The 13,891-nt window shown below is 36.6% G+C and overlaps 1 protein-coding gene across 1 annotated transcript; it reads left to right on the forward strand.

The window, feature by feature from the left end:
* Nucleotides 1-10,389: 10,389 nt before the first annotated feature.
* LOC121224958 (uncharacterized mitochondrial protein AtMg00860-like) lies at nt 10,390-11,541 on the forward strand. The gene is made up of 2 exons (XM_041108613.1): nt 10,390-10,512; nt 11,200-11,541. Exons 1-2 carry the CDS (start codon nt 10,390-10,392, stop codon nt 11,539-11,541), a joined length of 465 nt encoding a protein of 154 aa, XP_040964547.1.
* The last annotated feature ends 2,350 nt before the right edge of the window (nt 11,542-13,891 follow it).

Consider the following 13,891-nt stretch of genomic DNA (forward strand, 5'->3'; position numbering starts at 1 on the left):
TTTTCTCACATATTTTTGCGCTGACATATGTGATATCACAATAGATAACCCACTCGAATTATCTGATTCAATACGAAGCGTCTCACCGTTCTGACATTTCAATATGATAAGCTTTCGTCTACAATTTACCACAGTATCATGCAGAGTTAGTCAATCCATGCCCAAAATCACATTGAATTCATCAAACAGTAATAGCATCAAACCAGCCGAAAAACTGTAACTCCAAGTCATCAAAGGACAATTCTTGCAGACTTTATCAACTACCACATACTGGCCTAGGGGGTTCAATACTTTAATCCCGAATTCAGTGGATCCAACAAGTAAATTTTACAAGAAATTAAATTCGTGCACACATATGAATGGGTTGCTCCCGGATCAATCAAAGCAGTTACATTAGTATCAGAAAGAAAGAAAGTACAGGTAATAACATCTAGCATAGAAGCATCCTCGTGTGCGTGAATAGCATAAGCCTTAGCTGGTGCTCGTGCCTCGGATCTCATAGCAGAGTCTTTCGTCACACCATGGCTACCACTCACATTTCTGGGATTATGAGGTGATCTACCTCTCGCAGCAGTATTGCTTCGCCTCATGGTTTGAGCTTTCTCTTTTTCAGATTTCTCTCGGCAATCTCTAAGATAGTGGTCTAAGGAACCACACTGGAAACATGCTCCGCTCTTCATTCGACACTTATCATAATGTGGCCTGTTACAATGCTTGCACTTGGGTCTGGTGTTTCTAACACTACCCAACTCACTATAGATGCAGCCTGAGGTTTAGGGCTGGAGCGTCAGGTACCTCTGTCTCTACTAGAATATCCCACAGAAGTAGTAGAACGGAAGTGATGTTCTCTAGATTTCTTCGATGCTGACTAGTATGATTTTACCGTCAATCTCTTTCTTAAATCTCTAGCTTCAAATTCAGCGTGTCTTTTCTCTTTACTCAGCTCCTCGGCTTTATGTGCTTTGTCAACTAAACCAACAAATTCTTTCAACTCAAGGATCCCAACTAAAAGCTTTATATCCTTGTTTAATCCATCTTCAAATCGCTTACACATTGCACTCTCGGTCGGAATGCACTCTCGAGCATATTTACTCAATTGAATAAATTTTCGTTCATATTTAGACATTGTCATATGGCCTACTTAAGCTCAAGAAATTCTTTACGTTTCTGATCCAGAAACCTTTGACTGATATATTTCTTTTAGAATTTGACTTGAAAGAATTCCCAAGTGACCCGTTCTCTCGGCACTACAGAAGTCAATGTATTCCACCACTGATAAGTCGAATCTTTTAGTAGAGATACTGCACACTTTCACATTAAGTCGGGGAACAGGATAACTCGTCAAAAACCCTGATGGTATTCTTTAACTAGAATTCAGCTCTCTCAGGATCATCCTCGGCAGTAGCTCATAATTCTTCAGCCCCATACTTATGAATCTTATCAACAAGAGACTTACTAACTCGGATAGGTTTCGTACCTTGAGGAATAACAGGAACCGATTAGGGAATAGAAGGGAGTGGAGGTTGTCAAGTAACCGAGTTTATTCGTACAAACTCAGTGAACCATTCATTCATCATCTGGAAGAAGGCTTCTTTAGCCTTTCCTCCCTGGCCTTCAGATACGGGCCTCACACCACTCGAAGCTACTCTATCAACAGAGGCTTGAGTGTTATTCTCTACTTTATCAGAATCAGCTCGGTTGGATGTCATTGCTATATGAAACCATATTTTAAAACAGTCAGGAGATATCACACTATCACAGGTTATATAATGCCATGTATAGCTAGACTATACATGCTACATTCAGTTCGAGAATCGACTAAACCGTAGCTCTAATACCAATAAATGTAACAACCCTAACCCGTACCTATCGCCAGAACAAGGTTACAGAGCATTTCTAGAGTTTATAGATCAAACAGACAAAAATTTCAAACATCTCATATCATATAATATTAATGTCCAAAACCAATCAAAATCATACATATTATCCCTGATACGAGCCCTCGAGGCCCAAAATACGCTTTAGAAACAAGTCGTGATTAAATAAGATATTTAAAGAATTTTTCAAAAAACATTGAAAATTTTCAAAGCTACAGGGGTCACAAGCTGTGAGGCCAGGCCGTGTGACTTACACAGCCAAGAGACATGCTCGTGTCTAAAGCCATGTGGACATTCAAAATAAGGACACACGATCATGTCTGTACCCGTGTAACTCATTGACTTAGGTCACAAAGGCAAGCCACACGCCAGTGTGCTAGGCCGTGTGAGCATATTGGCTTTCACCCTTCAGAAGCTACAGGGGACACACGGCCATGTCACTTGATAGTGTGTCATACACGGCTGAGACACACACTAGTGTCTCTGCCCGTGTAGGCGAAAATGGCCATTTTCTAGGCCACATTTCTTACCCAATTTGGCACCAACCTAAACTCAACTTTATGCACATCAACAAGCCATATCAAGGCATCCAAAACAAGCCAAAATCAAATCTTAAACATGTAATATTTCACATACAACCAATATGCCCTTAAGCACCTTAAATGATAATATTCAAACATGTATTTTGATATATACAATTTAACCAAATACGACATCAATTTACCAAGCTAATTTTCATCCATTAATACCAATTCACTTACCTACCAAAACATACCATTTGATACCAAAATGCATTTCAAATACTAACATATTTAAACATATATATATACCTTACATATCAAGGTACCAATTCATCATCAATTCGTCACATCACAAACACATGTACAAAATGCACATTTAGCTAACATTTATCTTTCATCATTATATCACAAATAAACCCACACACAAAACATGATATGGCCATTTATATATACAAAGCAAAATATACCAAAACACAAACCAAAGCATTTGGTCACAATCATAACATCGCATATAGACCAACATTAGCAAAAATAACCTATACATGCCATTATAACTAAAATTAAACAACAAAAAGTACCAAATGAGCAGATGGATAGTGTGATATAGCTCCAACAAGCTTCCAACTCGAACGAGCTTCTAAATCTCTATAAAACATGAAAAATAACACAGAGTAAGCATTTAAGCTTATTAAGTTCGTATAAAATAGAATTTAACTTACCATTTTAAATCACAATTAAGGTAAGCAAACATAACACATCCCAACCAAAATGGCCAAAAGCCTAAACACATTTTCATCAACATGTTAGCCACGTAAAACACATATAATATCCAATACTCATGGATGAGCTCAATAATTATTCATATTTCATATACATGTATCATTCATTACATATATCAATATATCAGGTAACATCACTTTCATGTACATCATGTAAATACCTATAGTAATTTATACCGTTCTCATATAATTTCGTAACAGAACATTGCTTGTTGAACCATTTAGAATATCGTTGGATACTCAGGTAGCACACACGAGTGTACGGAACTGTAACCCGTCAATTCCTATACATGTATGCTCATACAAGCTCTTAAATCGGTATGCTCTTATGAGCTGTAATCGGTAAGCTCTTTCAAGCTAAGTAACTGTAAGCTCCTGAGAGCTGAATATCGATAAACTCATACGAGCTGAGAATTGGTAAGCTCTTATGAGCTAAAATCGGTAACCCTAATGACATGTCATTTTTATCCTACGAATTCCTAAGGTTCAAATGGGGCTCGGTAGTCATCGTATGTTGTCAGATATTCGATCCTGTAAATATACATACCAATTATACAATCGATATACATATATTTCAATTAAATCATATAAATACGGAATTTAATTACACGAACTTACCTCGATGAGTGTAAGTAGATATGGAGGCAATTATTTTGAGACTTTTTCTTTGCCCCAGTCTAACTCTTTACGAGGTCTAAATTGATCTATACATTTAAATTTAACTCATTTCAATATATAATAAACTCAATTTAATCTAAAACATTTTTTGGAAAATTTACCATTTTGCCCCTATAGTTTTAATTCTTTGCAATTTAGTCCCTAGGCTCAGAAAATTAAATTAATGCTATTTTTCTCTTACTCAAGCCTAGCCAATTTCTATACATACTAATAGCAACCCATATTTTTCACAAATTCACAAATTTACCTCATAATATTTTTTATTTTTCAACTTAGTCCCTATTTGACAATTTTACTAAAAATTCCTTTGCAAAAGTTGTTTATCTAACAAAAATCATTCATATTCTATCATCAAACTTAAAAAATCACATATATTCATCAGTGGTAAAACCCTAATAGTTTAACAGTTTCACAAATTAGTCCACCGAGCTAGCTAGATTAAGATACAACAATCCCGAAAACGTAAAAATAATTAAAAAGGGACAAAAACCATACCAATATGAGCAATGGAAGCTTGGTCAAATATAAAGCACAAAAATGTATTCTCCCCCTTATGAAAATTTGTGGAAGATGATAATTGAAGATGATGATAAATTTGTTTTATTTATTTTTATCATTAATAACCTAATTACTTAATTAACCTTTAAAACATTTAAAAATTACTCAATTTCCAAGCCAACATATTCCACTAACTCGTTAATGGGCTAATTACCATATAAGGACCTCTACTTTAAAGTTCCATAGCTATTTAATACCCTTAGCTATTAGAACTGAACTTTTGCACTTTACGCGATTTAGTCCTTTTTATCAAATTTAGCATGTAAACGGCAAAATTTCTTAACGAAATTTTTATACGGTAACAATATCATGTTATATAATATAAAATGATAAAATAAATTTTTTGACCTCGAATTTGTGGTCCCAAAATCACTGTTCTGATTTCACTAAAAATGGGTTGTTACATCCACTCACATATAATTTATTTGACTTATTTCGTAAAATCTATTTCACTTAATTTCTCCTTTTTAACTTAATTAAATACTTAATTTCTACCTCCTAACCCTGTCACATCCTAAAAATCAAGTTAGAACCAATAGTGTTCACGTCCTAATTTTGAGTTAAGTTTGTGAAAATTATGTAAAGTGAATTGATCTGGTTCAATGGTTAAGTGTTGTGTATGTGTGTGAGAGGTTCTGAGTTTGAATCCTTTTCCTTGCATTTTTATTATTTTTTGCCCAACCCTTGACTTTGGATATTAGATTTATATATTATTTTCGTTCAATTGATGATAAGAATGAGTTTGTTGGTTCAGTGGTAAGGTTTTAGCTTATCTTTTGGTCTTGTGTTCAAGTTCCTATGTGTGCAAAGTAAAATTATTATTTTTAAACTCTGGGGAAAAAATCGGATAAGGATAAAGTATATGGTAGTGGGGTTATGTGACATCCTAAAAATTGGGGCATAGTAGAATCAGGTTTGTGAATCGAGAGAAAGAGTGGTCATGCCCTAATTTTTTAGATTACCTGTGCACTTTTAGGAAATAAATGAGGTATTGGTTAGTTGGTTAAGTGTTTGTGAAACGTTCCTTGAAACCAAATTCCAAATCCATTCTCTCGCACCATTTTTATTATTTTGCAATTTTTGCATCAAACCCTAGTATGTGACACACCTTGTTTTTAAAATAAATATTGCAAAATTATTTCAAAAAATAAGGAAATAGCCTAGTAGTTAATTGATAAATTGAAAATTATGGAATTAAATTAAGGTCCCAAGTTCAAATCTTTTCACTTGCAAAATAGATAAATTTTGTAAAATCTCTAGTTTTTTTTATGTGTGTCGTCCATACCCTCTTAGACCTAGGTATAAATATTATTTTTACACAAACTAATCAGCCTTTAGTCTCATTCTTCCCACCCTATCCATCTCCTTCTCCTCTTCTCTTTCAACTTTTTTTTTCCATTCATCCTTGTTGTCGCCGCCCATAGCTTCTTGATCTACCAAGTTTTTCTTTTATTTTTTCCACAAGTTGTTGCACCCTGTCCCCCTCCATCTTGCTGCCATTTTTCCCTTAATTTTTCAGCCCCAAATATGAAATTTTGGATCTCCAAGATTGATCCCTATTGTTGCCAACAAGTGTCATTACTGCCCCTATCACCTAGTTTGTGTAAGTTCTCCTCTTTTCTCAATTTCTTGATGAATCTTGTAAGTTCAAAACCAAAATATAAAGATCTTTAATTTGAGGGATTTTTAAATATTTAATAGGTATTTTTCTAGCCTTCTAAGTGAACTTAAAAGTGATTTCAAATCAGCCTCAATTCGATGACAGTTGTTGATGGTGGTGCACACACTTATGGGCAAGAAAGGGGGTTGTTTTTCTTTAGTTTCTTCCCATATTTTTTTGGAATTATTTTGGGTTCTTAAATCTCTCCTAATCGGCCTTTAATTATGTGTTAATTATGGAAACTCGATTTTGATCAATCAGCATGTAACGCCCTGATAAATTTATTTTTGTTTCTATAAATATCTGACATAAGTGTGTATCTACTTCAGTAGCTAAGTGTTCTGGGTGTGTGTGAGAGGTCTTGAGTTCAACTCCCACTTTTGGCAAATTTTTTTTATTTTTGATCCAAGCCTTACCCTTGTGGAGTGGGCTTATATAAAATTGTTTGTAAATCCATATTAGAATGAGCCTACTAGTTCGAGTGGTAAGGAAGTTAGTATATTGGAGGTCTTGTGTTCAAATCCCTACGTTAGCATGAATGTTAATTTTTGCTCAGTTGTCTGATAGATTTCTGGTCGAGTTATAATTTTGAGCGAGTTATGAGCAGTGGGTTAGTGGGAGAAAAATTAAAGAGGTCACCAGATTATCTGAATCTTATTTTTTTATTTTTTCTTTTTCGCTTTTTCCCTAAAATTCTCTTCTCTAACATTTTCTTCTCTTCTTTTTCTTTCACCTCCAATTTTTGTTACCTTCCTTTGATTACTGTCGAAATTTCACGATCAATCATAACTACTGCATATTTTAGTTCTTTTTGGCTGGTAAGTAAAACCTTACACCCCTTTTAACTATTGGTTTGGGATTTTACTGATTAATCGGTGGAACTTCATGTTTAGGAGTAGATTGTGGAGCAACGTCTTGCACTCGAACGATTTAGTGCACGTTAGAGGTGATTTTTCATCGGCGGTAAGTCAGTTTTGTGTTGATTCTAGTTGTCAATTTCGTTGTTTTTGTCTGCTAAACTGACGTTAGGTGCTCTATTTTTAGGTTTCAGAAGGCTCGGGACTAGTTTGGCAACAAAATTGTAACAGGTGTGTACTCGAAATGTAGAAAATTGAAGTTTGACAAAAGTTGAAAAACTATTTTGTCGATGCCACTCAGGCGTGTGGTCACCTGTGTGGTTGGCCGTGTGCGAGACATGGCCATGTGGTCGATGAAGGCATAGTCGTGCATAAGACATGGCCGTGTGGTGGCGTGAGTGTGGCCATGTGAGCCACACGAGCTAGGCCAAGTTGGACGTGTGGGTTTTTGGCTAGGCCGTGTGGGCCACACGGGCGAGGCCAATATGGGCCTATTGGCCCACACGAGCATGTGAGCCCAAATTTTTGAAATTTTTCTGAGGGTCGCATAAGTCGCGCTGATCAACTGTGGGCCTACCGTAGAGTCAGTAAAGGCTAACCAAATCCTAGATTATGTGGTCTGATTCTCTGATAGTTTGCTCAGAATAGGACATTGTTATGCATGTCTGATTATTCTACTATATATTTATTTGATATCTGTATGCTAGCATGTTATTTCTATATCTGTGTACAGTATTTGTATTTTGTATCTGTATTTGAGGTGGGATTGGTATATTTGGAGGAAGTGTTCTAAAAGCTTACCCTCGCCTATATTCTGGCAGCTTGGCTGCATATTAACTCATACGTGTCGTAATGACACAATATGGTGTGTATGGGTGGGTGGGTGTTTTTAACCACACATGGTGTGTTGGGATGGTTAAAGATGGTGTGTCGAGGATGAAGGTAGGAGTCTGCATATCTGATTCTGTTATCTATTTTTGTAAATGAGTTAGGTCCGATCTGAATCTGAATGTATATGTGATTTCTGTATAGATCTTATGTTTATTTCTGTTAGGTTACACACGGAGTTTACGAAAACTCCCATCTGTTAGGTTGTTCTGTATAGGTAATCCACAGACATAGGCGGATCGGTGCGGCAGAGACTCAGCGGTGACCACTCGATCGTAAACTGTTTAAACTTAGTAATTTATGGTTTATTTAAAATCCTGAATTCATTTAAGAGTTTGTAATTTCTAGGACTCTCTATACTTTATGGTTTTTAACTGTTGATTTTTGGTTTGTTTGATAATTTGCAAGCTCCAGTAAAATGTTTTATGAAAACGACGATTTTATGCAAATAAATGTTTTTTTTTCTAAAAATAGAAATCAGATTTCCAAAATGTATCGGTTTTATTAAATTTTTGCTATAATATGTGATTTGGCTAATGAACTAATTAAATGACATTTTCAGTAATAATCATGAATGAATATGAGTTATAAAAGTTGAACGGTTTGTCAAAACAACTCAGTTTTCAAAACCCATTCTTTGGGATTCGGCCATAACGTCTAAGCTAGGTCTGGGGTGTTACATTGAGTGGTATTAGAGCCAGGTTGCAAAACTTGGGTTGTGAATTTTGGGTTTCAAAATTGTATTTCAAAAAGAATTGGTTTCCAAATAATTTGGATAATTTGAGAAAGTATGTGGTACATCGAGTCTCCAGTGTCGATCCTATAAGTATTTCTGATTTTTGATAGAATATTCTAAAAACATTGTAGTTAGTACTTTTTGAAGCTGTACTGAGTTAGTTAGAGACTAAAACCATTGAAAACATTTATGAACTTCTGATAAATTTTGCATAAAATATCTGTTAATAAATATTGGAACTAATGCATAAAATTTTATAATGTAAATAAAATTTGAAAATTTATGATGAGCGCACGTGGAAATCGTGGACGTGGTATTCGTGGCTGTGGTAGAGCCCATAGGGGGTTGGAGCTGAGTCTTCCTCTCTGGGCAGTATGCCAAATTTAGATACGAGTCAGACACTGGTTTTTCCTGCTACTGAGACTAGGTCTCAAAGCTGCTCACCTGGGGACGACGTACTGTCCCAAGCCATGTTGGGGATATTGGAAAGGGTCGTTGGACTCCATTCTGGATCTGGGGGCCGAGGGTCAATAACTGAACAACTCTAGTCCAATGGTGTTGAGTTGTGTAGGGGTGTCATTGGAGTCACCCCTACTGTGACCAAGTATTGGTTGGAGGCCATTGAGAGGATTATGAATGATATAAACTGTACTCTCGAGCAGAAACTTAAGGGTGCAGTCTCTTTGCTTCGCGATGAGACATATCAGTGGTGGTTATCGGTTAAGGAGGGTACTCAGCCTGATAGTCTGAATTGGGATTTCTTCAAGACTGTCTTTTAGGGAAAGTATGTGGGTGCGAGCTATGTAGATGCTTGTAGGCCTAAGTTCATGAATCTCACGCAAGGTGATGGATCTGTGGCCGAGTATGAGGCCGAGTTTCTGAGGTTGAGCCACTATGCTCGAGGCATAGTGGAGTCTAAATATGAGAAATGCGTCCGCTTTGAGGATGGTTTGAGGGATAACTTGAGAGTACTGATTACTCCATAGAGGGAGTGTGAGTTTTCTGTTCTTCTGGATAAGGCAAATATCGCCGAAGAGGTTAAGCGCGTGGAGCACTGAATTGGGACCATGAAAGAGGTAAGAATAAGAGGGATTCGAAGCCTTCTAGTTCTGTTCAGAGGCCTAAGAAATGGGCCAGACCTGATGGACCAGTTAGAGTAGGGGTCCCTGTTGCTCCTACTGGGATTCAGCCTTGTGGAAATTATGGTAGACATCATCCGAGTGAGTGTTGGAGGAGGTTAGGGGCTTGTTTGAGGTGTGGGTCTGTCTTTGGAGCATTATATTAGAGAGTGTCCACAGCGGGCAGATCAGATGCAAGCTTTAGGACTGGGTTTTGTACAACCTTAGAGGGTAGTTCAGCAGCCACCTAGGGGCTGTGGACTAGCAAGGGGTCGTAATGGTATGGGCCGAGGGTAGAGAGCACCGGGCAGAGGTGCTAGTCTGACTGAGGTGAGGCAGCCTGCGTTGGTTTATGCTACTCGGCGTCGAGAGGATAAAGATACTCCTAATGTTATCATCACGTTCTTTATTTTTGATGTACCTTATACTACTCTAATAGACATAGGTTCTACACACTCCTATGTAGCTAGTACTATATCTGAAAACCTGGGGATTTCTGTTGAGAGCACTTCTAGTTAGATTATTGTATTAAGTCTATTGAGGGAGTCTGTTCAGGTTAGTAAACTTTATAGAGATGTTTCGTTAGATGTGCAAGGGGTTGTATTTCTTACAAATCTGATGGAGTTATCGTTTGGGGAGTTTGACTTGATTCTGGGTATGGACTGGTTGGTAGAGCACTGAGTTTGTTTATATTGCGCGACTAAGAGGGTCGTTCTGATGACCGAGGATGATAAGGAAGTGGTTGTGATCAGTGAGCGTCGAGATTATCTGTCGAATGTGATCTCCACTCTTGTGGCTGAGAAACTGGTTCGAAAAAGGTATGAGGCATATTTGGCTTACGTTAGTGTTTTTTTTTTGGGACTCTTCTATCGGGGATATCAAAATAGTAAGGGATTTTTTAGATGTTTGTCCTGAAGAGTTACCAGGTAACCTCTAAATCGAGAAGTTGAGTTTGGCATTGAGCTTCTACCGAGTACAGCTCCGGTGTCCATCGCTCCCTACCAAATGGCACCGAAGGAGCTTACAGAGCTTAAAGCTCAACTTCAAGAGCTTTTGGACCTTGGTTTCATCCACCCTAGTGTGTCTACGTAGGGGGCATTGGTTCTATTTGTAAAGAATAAGGATGGGACCATGAGGATGTGTATTGATTATCGGCAACTGAATAAACTAACAGTGAAGAATAAGTATCCACTTCCGATGATCGACGATCCATTTGATCAATTTCGAGGGGCTTCAGTGTTCTCGAAAATAGATATCCGTTCTGGGTACCATTAGCTTAGAGTTAAGGAATCTAATGTTCATAAGACTGCATTTAGGACTCGTTATGGACATTACATGTTCCTAGTTATGCCTTTTGGTCTAACGAATGCTCTAGCTGCATTCTTGGATCTGATGAATTGAGTCTTTCAGCGATACTTGGATTAGTTCGTTGTGGTTTTCATCGACAATATTTTGGTTTACTCTAATACCGACGATGAGCATGATGAGCATCTTAGAGTAGTTCTTTAGATACTTTGTGAGAAACAGCTCTACGCTAAGTTGAGCAAGTGTGAGTTCTGGTTGCGTGAGGTGACTTTTCTGAAGCATGTGGTTCCTATTGAGGGGATCCGTATTGATCCAAGAAAGATTGAGGCTGTGCTTGATTGGAAACAGCCTAAGAATATATCTAAAATCTGCAATTTTCTGGGTCTTGAGGGATATTATCGGCGGTTTGTCAAGGGGTTCTCTCTGATTGTAGGTCCTTTGACTAAGCTTCTGTGCAAGGGTGTTCCTTTTGTTTGGACTTATACACAACAATCGAGCTTTGAGAAGCTCAAGTCTGTTATGACTCAGGCTCTTGTGCTGATACAAACTGAATCTGGTAAATAATTTATAGTCTACAGTGATGCATCACAGGTCGGTTTGGGATATGTATTGAGGCAAGATGGAAAAGTTGTGGCTTATGCGTCCCGTCAGCTTAGTACACATGAAGGGAATTATCCGACACATGATCTCGAGTTGGCTGCGGTGGTTTTTGTGTTGAAAATCTGGAGACACCATTGTAACGCTGGGGTTTGTGCAAGTGTACATAGTCGTTATCAAGTAATAAGTAAGTATCGAGTTATCATCTCCACAGGGATTGTATTTATGCTAAGTCACTTAATTTGTAAAATTATATTAACAATTTGATAAATAAAAACACAATATAGTTGAGAAGTGGTGATTAAAATATATTAAACTAAATGCAATGATCCCTAATGCAAATTATCCTAAGTATGCAAACTATATGAATAAAATAGATTTTAGTAAATTTAACCCAATTTGCAACAATTATAACATAAATAAACTAGGACAATTACTTTATTTAAACTCAATTTATTATCAACATGCTTAATAACATTCGGAAAAACATTCCATGGCAACTCGATCTTTCATGAGTTTGGAAAACACGTTAAGTCCTTTCAGAATCCTTTACTTAGTAAATACGCTTTTTAATGATCCTTATTTACTAAGGGTTTCTTAACATTCGTGTGAGGTAATAAGGACGTGTTAGGTTTGAAACAACTTAATCACACAAATCTAAAAACTATGCAGATAACAGAGCTTGGTTAGAGTTGTTATGCAACCTACAATTCAATCGGGTTAGGATCTAAATTTAGCATGCACATTTCAATTATGCATCCATTAGTCGTCATCTGGTTAGGATCGCTCAGCTAATTCAGGTGTATTTTAATCACGTATGAATGAAATACAGACTTAATTTTAATTGAAAACATGATCGATTGAGGCTCAAACATTATAAGCATGAATCAAATAAATATTAGTTAATCAAAATAATCATCCTAGCTTAAATAAAATTAAGCTATCATTGTTGTAAACAAGAACAAAGAACACATAGCAAACATCTTTATATGAAATTAAAGAAAAGAATGATTAAACCCAATTCAGAGTGGCTGTCACCCAAGACTCTAACTGACGAGGCTCCTTCGTTTCTTTTCTTTGCTCATTTGTTGATGGCTCTCCAAGGTGGCCGACCAAGGGTTCTTTAAGAGCCTAATTTGCTAAAAATCCTTATGCAAGGATGATGATAGGCGTGAGGGGGAAAGATGGCTAAGAGAGTTGAGAGAAGAAAGAATGATGAATGAGTGAGGGATGATGGGATGATTGAAAAAGTGAGAAATGAGCTCTTATTTATAGGTGAGGCAAGGGAGCTATTTTGCTAAAAATAGGAGTGTCCATCTTTTGAAACTTCTTCCAAAGGTGGCTGGCCATGAATTGTGGAAATGTGGCTGATTTTTCCTTGATTTTTGGTCAATTTGAGTGCCACAACAACTCAGGACTAAAACTCGGTCACCAGCAAATCTTGGGGAAATCTCTGATTTCTTTAACTCTACAAGGACCTTGTATAATTAAACCAAAAATTGATTTATGGTCAGCCATGTGCAGCCAAAAATTGGGTTGACTTGGTCCCTAATTTAGACGGTTTTGCAATTAGAAGAAAACTCTCAAACCTGTCCAAAAATAGTAGATATTTTAGAGGACCAAATAATATAATTTAACCACTTCAATTAATCAATTTACTTAATTAATTAAAACTCAATTTATTAATGAAATAGTTAAAATGAATTATTAAATATAACTTTATATTTTATTATTTAATTTAATCATGCATGACCCACTTTATAGCTTAAAAATATAATATACTCAAATCAATATAAAATAAGATATTTTATGCATGAAAACTATATAATAAAGTATAAAATCACATTTTAATAATTTCTATGTCCTAATTTAATATTTTCTCATATTTCATTAATTTATTAAATAATTACTTAGTTTTAACAACAAATTTAAGTAAAAAGGTGATGAATTATATAGGAAAAATCCTATATATTTTTCAGTTTACAACTATCTGTATGGTGAAAGGTGTACTATCTACACTAATCACAAGAGCATCAAGTACCTCCTTACTCAGAAGGAGTTGAATCTTAGACAGCAGCAATGGATTGAGCTACTCAAAGATTATGACTGCACGATCGAGTATCATCTTGGTAAGGCCAATGTAGTGGTCGATGCTCTTAGTCGTAGACCGATGACTAATTTGAAGGCGATGTTCACTCGCCTTAGTTTGTTTGATGATGGGGGTCTGTTAGCTGAGTTACAAGTTAAGCCGACTTGGATTGATTAGATTCGAGATAAGCAGTTAGGGGATGAGTCTCTGGGTTTGTAGTTTCGTCAG

Source organism: Gossypium hirsutum, chromosome D13 (assembly GCF_007990345.1).
Source record: "Gossypium hirsutum isolate 1008001.06 chromosome D13, Gossypium_hirsutum_v2.1, whole genome shotgun sequence".
Taxonomy (NCBI): Eukaryota; Viridiplantae; Streptophyta; class Magnoliopsida; order Malvales; family Malvaceae; genus Gossypium; species Gossypium hirsutum.

Excerpts from the sequence above, each read along its gene's own strand:
- LOC121224958 (XM_041108613.1), top strand. The coding sequence starts at position 10,390 with ATGACCGAGGATGATAAGGAAGTGGTTGTGATCAGTGAGCGTCGAGAT. Across the intron at positions 10,513-11,199 it reads ATGAGGCATATTTGGCTTAC|CTCTACGCTAAGTTGAGCAA; the intron begins GTTAGTGTTTTT and ends TGTGAGAAACAG.